Source organism: Periophthalmus magnuspinnatus, chromosome 14, assembly GCF_009829125.3.
Source record: "Periophthalmus magnuspinnatus isolate fPerMag1 chromosome 14, fPerMag1.2.pri, whole genome shotgun sequence".
Taxonomy (NCBI): Eukaryota; Metazoa; Chordata; class Actinopteri; order Gobiiformes; family Gobiidae; genus Periophthalmus; species Periophthalmus magnuspinnatus.
Genome location: NC_047139.1, coordinates 11,815,814 through 11,827,922, shown reverse-complemented (window position 1 = coordinate 11,827,922; position 12,109 = coordinate 11,815,814). Strand labels below are relative to the sequence as shown.

General features: G+C 39.3%; 1 protein-coding gene across 1 annotated transcript in view; it reads right to left on the bottom strand.

The window, feature by feature from the left end:
- Window positions 1-10,428, bottom strand: part of LOC117380906 (kin of IRRE-like protein 3) — a 529,472-nt gene extending 519,044 nt beyond the window's left edge. Inside the window, exon 1 of the mRNA XM_055226425.1 lies at window positions 10,099-10,428. Coding sequence (XP_055082400.1) covers window positions 10,099-10,168 — 70 coding nt within the window. The 5' untranslated portion in view covers window positions 10,169-10,428. The remainder of the gene's footprint in view (window positions 1-10,098) is intronic.
- Between the last annotated feature and the right edge of the window lie 1,681 nt (window positions 10,429-12,109).

Sequence of the window (12,109 nt, the reverse complement as noted above, 5' to 3'; positions counted from 1 at the left end):
CCGATTAACCACACCAGTAGTTGAGAATTGTTAATGTTGGTAATAGAAGTAAAAGAAGTATAATAGTAGTGGTAGTAGCAGTAGTAGAAGCAGAAGTTTTTTGTTTTTTTTTTAGAACAAAGTAAAGATTTATACAATATTATCACGTTATCTTTTGCAGTTGCACAGTACATGTTTTACTATAAGAATCCAATCATTTCATACTATTTTGAATAATTTTTCACTTTCACTTTCGCTTTCACAACAACAACATTTTCCATCTTTCCATCTTTTACCCTCCCCTTCGCCTTCTCCAAAAGTCCACGATGAATATTCCTTTTGCGAAAGTCAGCCAATAAGCCAGTCAGTGTCTGTCCCACACTCTTCCAATCTCCCACTTGGCGTGCCGATCCGTGCCGCGACGGTGCCAAGTCCGAAGCCGAGGATGGCACAATGAGACGCCCGGAGGGAGGGTTAGTGAGGGGAGGGGGGGGTTTGGTGGGGGTTAGTCTCTACCTCCAGAAGGGGAGTCAGATGGCAGTGGGGATTCTTTGTATTCTGTACTTTCTCTCATCTCCTCCTGCTTTGGTCATGTCCTCTCTCTCGCTCTATCTCTCTCTTCCTCTCTCGCTCTCTCATTCCACATGCGACAAATGCAAATCGCAAAGAGACATGTCTACCACCCGGGGAAGCGGCTAGGGGAGGGGTGGAGCGGGTTGCGTGCTCGGGAATGGTGCTGCAAGATTACAGGCGTGTCAAAAGTATAGTAAAATCAGATACTAATCAAAACTAAAACTAGTATCGAAACTAGATACTCATTTGAGCAAATACCGATACTAAAAAAAGTCACATTTACAGGACAGAAATGAACCTTTCCTGAATAACTTTAGAATGATCTTGAGCTGTATCGGAACAAGTATAAGACCACCTAGACTAGTATATAGGCCTCGTGGTAAGAAAGTTTTATTATTCAATGTTGAAAATCACATTCCATGGTCTAAAGAAAGAGTGCTTTTTACTATCACAGTGGTATCGGCATCAAGTATCAAGTCTATTCCTTAGTGTCAAAATCGAGTTTTTATTCCGTTAGCAAATTTTTAAGTACAATGATTTCTTCTAAAACAACAAAACCTTCTGTCTTATTCTGCATAAAAACTGCTAACCTTGTAGTTTAGATCTGTACAAACAACTTCTGAAAAGTGATTCTTGTGTTAGTTTGTTAGTTTGTCAGTTCATAAATCAGTATTTTTGTCAATTCTAATTTCTCTTGCAGCTCTAGAGGTCAAAACAGCAGAATGAGCTTCTTACTTTGGGTTGCCATATTCTACCAAAACCAGCAATAAACCTAAAAGAGCTCTCTATAATATGAAGTGTCCTCGGTATATGTTTATTGTTTTGCCATTGTCAAACCAGTATCCGCTCATGGTACTGTTACTACTTACAAAGAGTAGGTACTTTTTGGTGCTTTCTACCAGCTTATAACGTTGTTCCCTCATCAAAAACATGCCTGAAGAGGTTTTATATGCAAGTCATATATGTTTGAGTAATTTAGGGATCTCTTGTGGGCCCTATTCAAACCCTTCTTACAAAAGCATGATAGAAAACAATACACTACAACTTCACAAACCTGATGCGATGTGTGGTAGTTTCATTAGCGGGATGCTCGTTGATTGTCTTATGATAGGCGGATCGACTTAGCGTGAAGAACCAGGAGGACTTAGAGCCTCAGAAATGAAAATGAAACTTATTAAACATGTTAATACGATGTTTTCGGCGAATATAGCATTTTCAAAAACAATAAAAAGAAAAAGGCTGATCTAAATATAGTATGTGTTAGCCATTCATACCCCACTGAAGAGTAATATTGCCTCTTCAATTTGTCAGCTGCTCACAAATACTCTTAAGTTGAGCGTAGACACATGGATATATACCTGCTCTGTAAAAGTATATAAATGTGTAGAAGCTTCCATATGAACTGTCAGTCACGCTTGTCAATCAAAAGTCAACCATCAAGAGATTTTGCCATGGGCCCGTTTCGATTGTCACTTGCAGCATTTCAGATTTCTCCCATAATCTTTCTCTCTCCTCCCTTCCATCCTTTCTTTCTCTTTTTCGTATCGCACCAGTAATTCTCCAAGCCCTCCATCCTTCATCCCGGCGATCATAACCCCTCTTCTGTGTTCACGGGGGACTTGGCACGAGCGCGCGGGGGGTTAGCGGCAAAGCTAGGAGGTTGTCCAAGTCCTGACAGCTGCACATCTAAACATGCTACTCTACTCTGACCCTAGCCTAATTCCCCCATGGCTCTTGGCTAGCCTTGGAGATGTGCCCGTACGCAACACGCTAGCGCTAATTAGAGATGCTACCGATGCAACAAGGCGGCTAGCGCTCACCTGGCTAGTCCCAAGGGTGGCTAAAGTATTGGGCGAGACACTTGACTCCTTATAAGCTTTCGACGGGATGTTTTTGTGGGTTGGTCGCCATGGGGATTGCTCTGCTGACTGGAAATGAAGCGATGATTTCAAAAGTGTAGAGAAAGTTGACTCCTGTACTTGGAAGGAGAATGATTAAAAGTGCCGCTCCTGATTTTTACTGTCTTAAAAACAATGAACAGAACTAGTATTTTTTTAAACAGTTTGCATTGGTCCAAAGTCATGCCTCACTTTTCTTCCTAATTTTTTCCGAGAATCTGAATAATTCACCGCAATGAGTTTATTTCACAACTCATCATAGTAATGCTAATAATAACTAGCATGCAAATCATCCACTTCCTGATTGCTTTGGGGTCATCCTGTGTTTGCTACACTATCAGAAAGTACCTGTACGAAACACGCTAGCACTAATTAGAAATCCAACCGATGCAACAAGTCGGGTAGCGTTCACCTGGCTAGTCCCAAGAATAGCTAAAGTACTGGGGGCGATGCTTGACTTCTAAGATTTGTACAGGATGTTTTTGCGGGTTGGTTGCTGGAGGACCGCTCTGCTGGCTGGAAACCGTGCACTTCCTGATTCTTGGACAATAAAACGCTTTGGAATTAGACGCAGGCAGCATGTTGTGGACATAAATTGGCCTCAAGAGCTGCTCATACATGTAACAGGAATGTGCTAAATGTTCAAATGCTTTGTTTCAGATTCAAGTAAAGCATAAAATGGGAAAAAAATTAACTACCAAAATACAAAGTTTTATTTCTAATGTTTTTTCCATAATTTCTTAAATTTTATGTAATATTCTTATTTTCCAGAACATCAATTGCTATATTGTCCATTTTTTACTACAAGTAATGAAGAATATGTTTGTTAAATGCATCAAAAATCTCATACTTATCGATACTAAAACTAGCAGCGAAACAGTATACTCATTTGAGCAGGTATCGATACTAAAAAAGTCACATTCACAGGACAGAAATTAATCTTTCCTGAATAGCTTTAGAGTGAACTTGAACTGTATCAGAACAAGTATAAGACACATAGACTAGTATCCGCCCATGGACCGCTATGGAACTTACTGGGACGACTGAGGGATTCCACAGATATAAGACCGCAATATAAACTGCAGAATGTGATTTTCAACATTAAATCGTAGTAATTGTGTTTAAAGAAAGAAATAACAATCATAGCGGCAAGTCTATTCCTTAGCATCGCAATCGAGTTTGAAATTTCTGCATCGTGACAACACTAACTCTAGTATATAATGGAGTAATTAGGATGAAGATGTCTATGCCACAACCGGGAGATCCGTGCGTAGTGGTAGTCCTGTGAACACTGTGGCTAAAATGCCCCCCTCCTCGCTGCTCATAAAAGCAGGCAATAAAGCGCGGTGCCCCTCGGAGAGTTGATATAGTAGTGCAACTGAGAGCCATATTAAAGCCTTTATTACCAGTGTCAGATTCAAATTAGTGATGAATATGCTGTAGCTTATAATCTGTTCTGTGCTCAACTCCACTAGGCAGCTTTTCCATTGAGTTACTTAAAGGCGCTGTACCTGATTTTTACTGTCTTTTTTTACTGTCTTTTTACTGTCACCGTTTGCAGTGGTCCAAAGTTATTCCTCACTTACCTTATGCATTCTGAAAGTTATGAGAAGTGCGGTGAATAATTAGGATGCTCAGAGACCAGAGCCGTCACAGTAAAGCTAAAAACAACTAGCATGCTAATGTGCACTTACCATAAAACTCTTCACAGATGCAGACGGCACGCAGTGGACAGGTTTTGACTTCAAGAACTCGTTAAATAATATATCTGATGACAAAGTTTGCTCAAATACATGGGGGAAAATCTGTTACAGCGCCTTTAAGAATGCATTAAAGGTGCACTATGTAACCTTTCTGGCATCTACTTGGCTTCATGGAGATGTTATTCACACCTCAGGCCCAAACTACAGGTCAGATCTGCGGTAATACAACCCTGCTCTAGCTTTAGCAGTAAAAACACCTTTAATTTAATAAATACAAGGTCAATGCCGTACGGAGCAAAGCAGTAATATCTTCATAGGGAGATTCAGGCGTGGTCCCCTCAACACAAAAGTTACATAATGCTCCTTTAAAAATGTCCATATTGTCACCTACTTGGAGATAGATATGTTTTTAGATACTGTAGATTCAAAATAATAACATTTCCATGGAGAAAAGCAGGTGACAGACCCTTCACCTGAAAAGTTACTTGGTTTAGCTTTAAAATTCCATGGTTCATGGTAGTTCTGACATTGAAGTTTAAAGTTTTACACCAGACGCTCTTCTGGTCATGCCTGGATAACCGAATTCAGAAAGGCTGCAGTTTTTTTTAAGCACCATAATTTCCTCCACAAACAAAAAAAGCACATGTCTTTTTCTGCATAAATATTGCTAACCCTGTCCTGAAATATGATTTGTGTATTAGTTTGTCAGTTCATATTTCAGTCTTTTTGTCAATCCGTTTGGACGTGTTTTTCAAGATGTGATCTTTGAGCAGGATCCTATCATTAAAACAGACACTGCAAATCTAATGACAATGCTTGCCAGAAAAATCTCAGCTGGATATTTTTTTTACCCAGATCCTTCAGCCTTATTTATACACTGATATGTCATCTTAAACCTAGCTATTTAGACGTATAAAATATCCCTTTGCATATCCTAAATTCTACAGACATTTTGCTTAAGAGAAACTTAAATCTCCAACTTTTTCAGCTCCAAAACAACTATTCTTCTTCTTAATCTCCCTCCTACTCATAAGAACTGCACACAATAGGAGACAGGAACATGGCGTAACTGGAGATCGGGCTGTTTAGACACCTTTAAAAGTACCTGCGCTTTTCGACACATCTGCACTTACAATGGAGTTTGGATGCCGGTTTTACCAAATTAGCACATCGGATCAGCAATTACGTCAATGCCCTTTCTTTTGTCAACGTGTAGGTTGTTGAGGTTAGCCTTGGTTTTAACGCTTAAATCGTCAAATTGCTTTAAGTCAAGTCAGTTTTGCACTTTCTATCTTTCTATACTCATACATGTATTATTTAAAACTGTGCTAGGTAACTTTTCTGGTCGAGAATACACCTAATACTTGTCTCCATGGAGATGTTAATGCTATCCACTGTAGGCGTTCGACTTATCAGTGTTATTTATTGAACTACAGGTGTTTTTAGTACTGAAAATAACACGTTATACTGTGGAAAAGTTCAAAGCAAAGCAATAACATCTCCATGGAGACAAGCAAGCGGGCGAGGCTCCATCAGAAAAGTTACGCAGCGCACCTTTAGCTGTAGATAAGAGCATGGTTTCAGTTTTGTAAGATGTAAAATGAATCTCTCACAAATCCATCAAACATTAAACGCCAACACTGGAGGAAAAGCGAGCGTCTTGCTTAATGACACAACAGCAGTTTACGCATTGCCAGTCGCGGGGAATCACACTACCAACCCTCGGCCTAAACATTCCTTAAATCTAGTCTGTATACACGTGTCTCTCCTTGCTTTTTCCTTGAACTTTCGTATTAAAATCCGTGTTGTTCCACACAGGAGGTGGTTTGTAACGGGTGGTTGATATTCAAATTCTGGACTTTGCCACTTGGAGTTCATATCCTGCGTCGTGTTTGTTTTGCAGCTTTTCACAATGAGCTGCTGTGGAGAGTTAGGCAAATGACTCGGCATGGTTCAGACAGGCTTTTAAAAATACAGCAGTGTTTCATTCAACAGTGAGATTAGCAATGGGCGATAATGGTTTTACGCTATTTTATTACGGGTATCCTTAACTGGTAATTATTCTATCATGTTTTTACTAGAGCTGAGTGGATCCAGGCCAAATTCTCAGTATATCAACCACGACACTGTACGTACATAGATTTTTATTTAATTTTTTTTTTATTCCACAACTAACTTTGGCTTAAAACACTCTTTATCCAGTTCTCACAACCCTCAATCGCTAAGACGTCAACCTCAGAACAAAGTACCAACCCTTAAAACAAATATAAAGGCATTATTCTAAAAATTTGCTCTATGTTTTAATCTAAATACGCTTAAGATTTTATAAGTACACAACTTCATATGGTGTAGACATGGTTTTAAAAATGCGTGGTAAAAATCTAGCTCTCACAACCCACATTCGCCAACCGTGGAAGAAACTACTAACCTTAGAAAATGTACTAAATACTTAAAATTGTAAGCAAAAATATGTGTTTTAATTCCACAGCTTGGCACGGTTTAAACACTTTTCTGCTTAATATTTGTGTTAAAATCGAGTTCTCATAACCCACAATCTTTAAGAAACCAACCATGGAACAAACTACAAACCCTTGGCTGAGGAAAAGACTGGCCAAGTTAATATATTTTCATTATTCCACATTTTGCCATGATTTAAAGCAGAGGTATTCTGCAAAATCGACTTTTCAGAGTTTTGAACCATGTCATAGTGGTTTCCCTTTCTCGTTTACCCTCTTGAAGTTGTATTTGGAGTGATTCGTGCATGTTTGAGCAATCTTTAATCGCTTATTTTCAAGGCGCCGTCCTTACTTCGTTCTTCAATTTTATTTTCTTAATCGATGACACGTGTAGGATTCGGCAGCATTGCATTGTCATGTTGGTACGAATTTTTTTTTTAAACTGCTAGTGTGATGTGCAGCTGGCCATAGGAGGCTCTTTGTTGCGATGACATTTACAGTGACGTCAGTTCCAATTGGGCACCATAGTTTTCCAAGTCGTTTTAGATGAATATTCCGATTTAAAATGTGCTAAATGTAAAATAATGATCCACGGGTGTCATGGATTATAACTATATTGGAGACACAAGCGCAATAGGTCTTCTTTAAACTTTAGACACTCTAAAAACAGAGCAAACAACCTCCAAATTACCCGTACTCGTGCGGTTTTTTGGTACCATTGTTTTCTCCACAAACAAAGTATTATTTTTATGATCATACTCTGCATAAAAGCTGCCAACCCTGTAGTTTAGATCTGCACAAACATGTTCTGAAATATGATTCTTGCATCAGTTTGTATTTCAGTCTTTTGTCAATTCCTCTGAAGAAGTTAAAAATGTGAACTTAATGCCATACTGCAGAACATTCCAGGCAAATTAGTAACATTTCCAAAACAATTTACTTTTATTCATTATCCCGCAACTTGGCACGGCTTCAAATTGGTTTCAAATCTAGATCATACAACTCACAATCGCTAAGTAACTAACCACAAAACAATTAGCCAAAACAGTGCCGAGGTACCCAAATTACCCATAGTGCTTGATAGGGCTCAAAGATTAATAGCAATCAAATCAAAAGTGCAATTTGAATGGACGCAATTAGCAAATCACAAAATATCCGGTCATATTTTGCATAAAAAGTGTTAACCCTGAAGTTTAGTTCAGGCTTTTTGTCAATTTTTCTGAATTTGTTTAAAGGTCCCATATTATGCTATTTTCTGATCTATGTTATAATGTTGTTTTCTCATCAAAAAACATATCTGAAGTTGCTTTTTTGTTTCATTCTCACATGTTCAACACACATCCTGTTCTTTTCGCAAACTTTACTCCACCTTGTGATGTCATGTGGTAATACAGGAAGTGCTCCACTGTGTTTTTAAACCTCATACACCTTCACTAGAATCATTAATCTCATCTCAATCTCTACAGAACAGTTAAAAGGTAGATGTTAACTTGAAAACTACCACTTCATGACATCACAAGGTGGAACAGAGACAGACTAATAACAAAAGGTTACTCAAACACGTGTGACTGAAACAAAACACAACTCCAGGTATGTTTTTAAGGAGGTAACAACATTTTAACCCGATTTAAAGCTCACAAGAGTCAACTTTGCGTAGGATATGACCTTTGAACTTTAAACAGAATCCTATTATTAAAGCAAATTGCTAATCTAACCATGCTTGGCTTGTCCCAAAAAAAACTGTACATCACATAGCATATATTTTCCCCAGATAGTGCAGCTGTATTATTTAGTTCTACTTCACAATCCTTAAACACTAAGAAACCAACCACGAATCCCCCTGAGCATACTCTTTCGCGGCACACACGCGTATCCTCAGACAAACCGGGCAGTCGCCAACCTGCAGCGTCTCATTTCAAATTCATGGAGCGGACTTGAGGCTTGAATGTGAAGTCATCACTAGCCTCGGGACGGGGGCAACCGAAATCAATACGCCCAGTCGGAGCTTTTAAAACCCCTCCAATCAGCAGTTTGTAACTCATTTAATTTACTCCCCTCTTTGTTCCACGCTGCCCGTTGCATCAGCAGCCACGGCACATGCCCAGAGCTCATGTATACAGAAGGCATAATAGGATAAATATTGTGCATGGGGTGATTTAAATAGATACAGGAGCGTGGTGGTGTCCGGTGAACGACTGTGCATGTTAAACAGCTCGTTATTCATGGAAATTACTTTGGTCTTTCTGCGAAGATGTATTGTGAATCAACAAATCCTGAAAATTTGGAAAAATTAGCGGATTCTCGTGATTAAAAGAAAATGGGTTCAGGATTAATCGCGATATAATTAAAATCTGAATTTGAATGGACGCAGTTAGTAAATCGTTTTTGAAGTATCATAATTTCCTTCACAAACAACAAAACGTCCGTCTTCTGTATAAAAACTGCTAGCCCTGTAGTTTATGAAATGAAATGTGATTCTTGTGTTAGTTGGTCAGTTCAGATCTCAGATTTTTAGACAGTTTTTTCTGGACGTGTTTGAAATCTGAAGTTTGAACAAAATCCTATCATTCAAACATAAATCGGCACTTTGTTCGCAATTGCTACGCTTGTCAGAAAAGTCTAAATTACATATTTTTCCCCGAATCGTTTAGACCTTTTAGCAACCAAAAATGTGTAACTTTTTATCTCTTAAAAACGTCACTTCATGAAAATAGAGCAAATACAAACCACGTGAAGTGCGCTGAGTTTAGGAAGGCACTGAGAGAGGGTTGCCAAAAAATTAAAAAAGTACAAACTCAAAGCTCAATTTTGCAGATTTGGAGATGACGACGACTCACAAAAGTGTAGTTCGCAAAGAAATCTTTCTATCTGGCAACTTCAAAAATGTCCAAAATAGATGCAAGGTTTTTATATATAAAAATAATTAGTAATCTTGAAATTTTGTGACTCGAAAGTCTGGATTTAGTCGAAACAAATACATAACTTCGCTGTCAATATCGCAAAAGGACTTTATAGACACTGATCAGGTATTAGAAGTATTGAATTTTGATACAATCCCTCAATAATATCAGATCATTTAAGTTCAAATTTATTCTCATTCAGACTTGTTTGCTGGTAACAAAAGCGAGTTGCCATAAACATATTTCTTTGCACAGTTGTAGTTTGCAGTCTATAAAAGCTTTTAGACAACCAGATCGACTACCAACAAAATCTAGTGCTAAAACTTCCAACGCTGTTAGTTTTCTGATCAACAAATACGACAGACATCCAAATTCTTCAGTTCTACCTCTTCGTAACGACTGATTGCAACTGCCCCTTGTCTTTTGGCGTCACAAACAGTTCAACCATGTGTCAAAACCTTCCATTCATACCGGCAAAACTCGATTCAACACGCGAATCCCCAGGTCCAAGACTCTCAAGACGCGAAACATCTACGAATTAGTCCAACGGGAGTCAAACAGCCAAAAATCCACGACTTTCACCACTTACCATTGTTGACAAAACAGCATAGAACCATCATCATCAGCAGCAGCAGGAGCAGCAGCATCCGGAGAGCCATTCTCGCGAAGAGGCTGCGGTGTTGGGATGCCAAGTAGAGTGAAAGAAGAAGAAGAAGAAGAAGAGTGGACAGGAGACAGTTTAGTAGTTGGGTAGGTTTCCTCAGGAGTCCTTTGGAGAATCGCTCTTCGGTCCCGGGTTTTGGTTCGTTGTGCGGTGTGCGTGGTGGTTGCGTCTCTCCCGATCGCTGGAGTGTTCAGTGAGCGCGCGTAAGGATGCCGCTACTACGCTGGCTGCCCATGCCTGCTCCGGGCTCGCTCTGAATCGCTGCCTGTGTGTGCCGATAGCTTCTCTCGTCCTCCCTCCCTCCCTTTCTCTCTCTTACTCTCTCTCTCTCTTCCTCTCGTAGAGCGCTTAAGAGGGCTGGCTCCACCTCCCCATCCCCACCCCCTCCCCTCCTCCGCCTGCTCATCTGTTTTACGCGGTCTAGACTGGACTGGAGAGAAGAGGAGGAGGAGGGGGGAAAGAAAAGATTAGTGAATGATCCTAGCGCGCAGCGGAGCGAGGTAATTCTAATTAGGCGTAGTGCAAAGTATGAAGTGTGTAGAGTGGTTTTATTAATGCGCGCAGGTGTTTTTCATCTTCCCTAAAGCGCAAATAAATACATAAATACTTGTTTATGTGGTTTTTTCTAGCCACTTTTTGTTGTTGTAGCAAAATAATGACTGTTTAACTCTTCCTGTCACATTGTATAGAAAAGAACAATTCATTTGATTTAGTCGTTAAAGCACAAAATGGATTCTTGTGAACTTTAAGCCGTGTTATAATGTTGTCATCTCCTCAAAAACAAACCTGGAGTTGTGTTTTGTTTCATTCACACATGTTTGACTAATCCTGCTGTCTGTCTACATCGCCAAAGCTCAAAATGCCCCGTTCCACCTTGTGATGTCACGTAGTTGTAACTTTTATGCAGTAGAGATTCCAGGAAATTCCAGGGCAGGGATTATCCGAATGATTTTAGTGAAGGTGTATGGAGTTTAAAAACAGAGTGGAGCATTTCCTGTTGTACCACGTGACATCACAAGGTTGCAGTGTTTGTTTTTTTTGTTTGAGAGAAGAACTCAGCCTCAATATGCAGGGTTTGTGTGTTTAACATGTGTGAATGAAACAAAACACAACTCCAGGTCTGTTTGTGATGAGGAAACAACATTATAAAGGCAGAAAATAGTGTAATATGGGCCTTTAAATTTTCAGTTACGGTTTTATAATTGTAGTTACATTAATGTGAATTTTTGGCGCTTTTTTTTTTAAACCATTTTTATTTTAGATGTAGGTTATTCCATGTAAAAGATGTTACATGCAATTTACTTAATATGACCTTTTAATCACATAATATTACCATCTTTTTTACTTCCATGGGATCCAGAATACACACTTCTCCAATACTTTACAAAGATGTGAGTCTGGTCACCGGTGAATCTCCCTACGTTCAGATGGGCGTGATTGACAGGTGGATTAGCCAATCAGGGACAAGCAGGGTTGGTCCACATCAAAACAAAAACGATGAAAAAAGAAAGGGGAAAATATCAGAAGGGACTGCAAAAACATCGTGAATGAGCGAGGCACTAAACTTTTAATACGAGATGAGAGAAATTTGATTATATTTCTAAATGAGGTGACCAATGAGCTTCTTCGTTTCACACGTGTCACTGAAATAAGCAGATCTGATTGCATGATCACATTTGAGTCTGGCAGAGGGAGGGAGCGGTGGCTAGACTGCTGATATCCCTCTGTATTTAAAAAAAAAAAAAAAAAAAAGCACCTTTTTTTATATGAATCTTATTTTTCTTCTTACAATTGTGCAGTTGTTCCTTTGGATCCAGAACACACACTTTTTCAATAGTGAGTCTGGTCACCGGTGAATCTCCCTGTTTTCCGTGATTGACAGGTGGAAAAAAAAATTTCACAGGGGACCGAAAAACATCACGGATTTCTGCAGAAT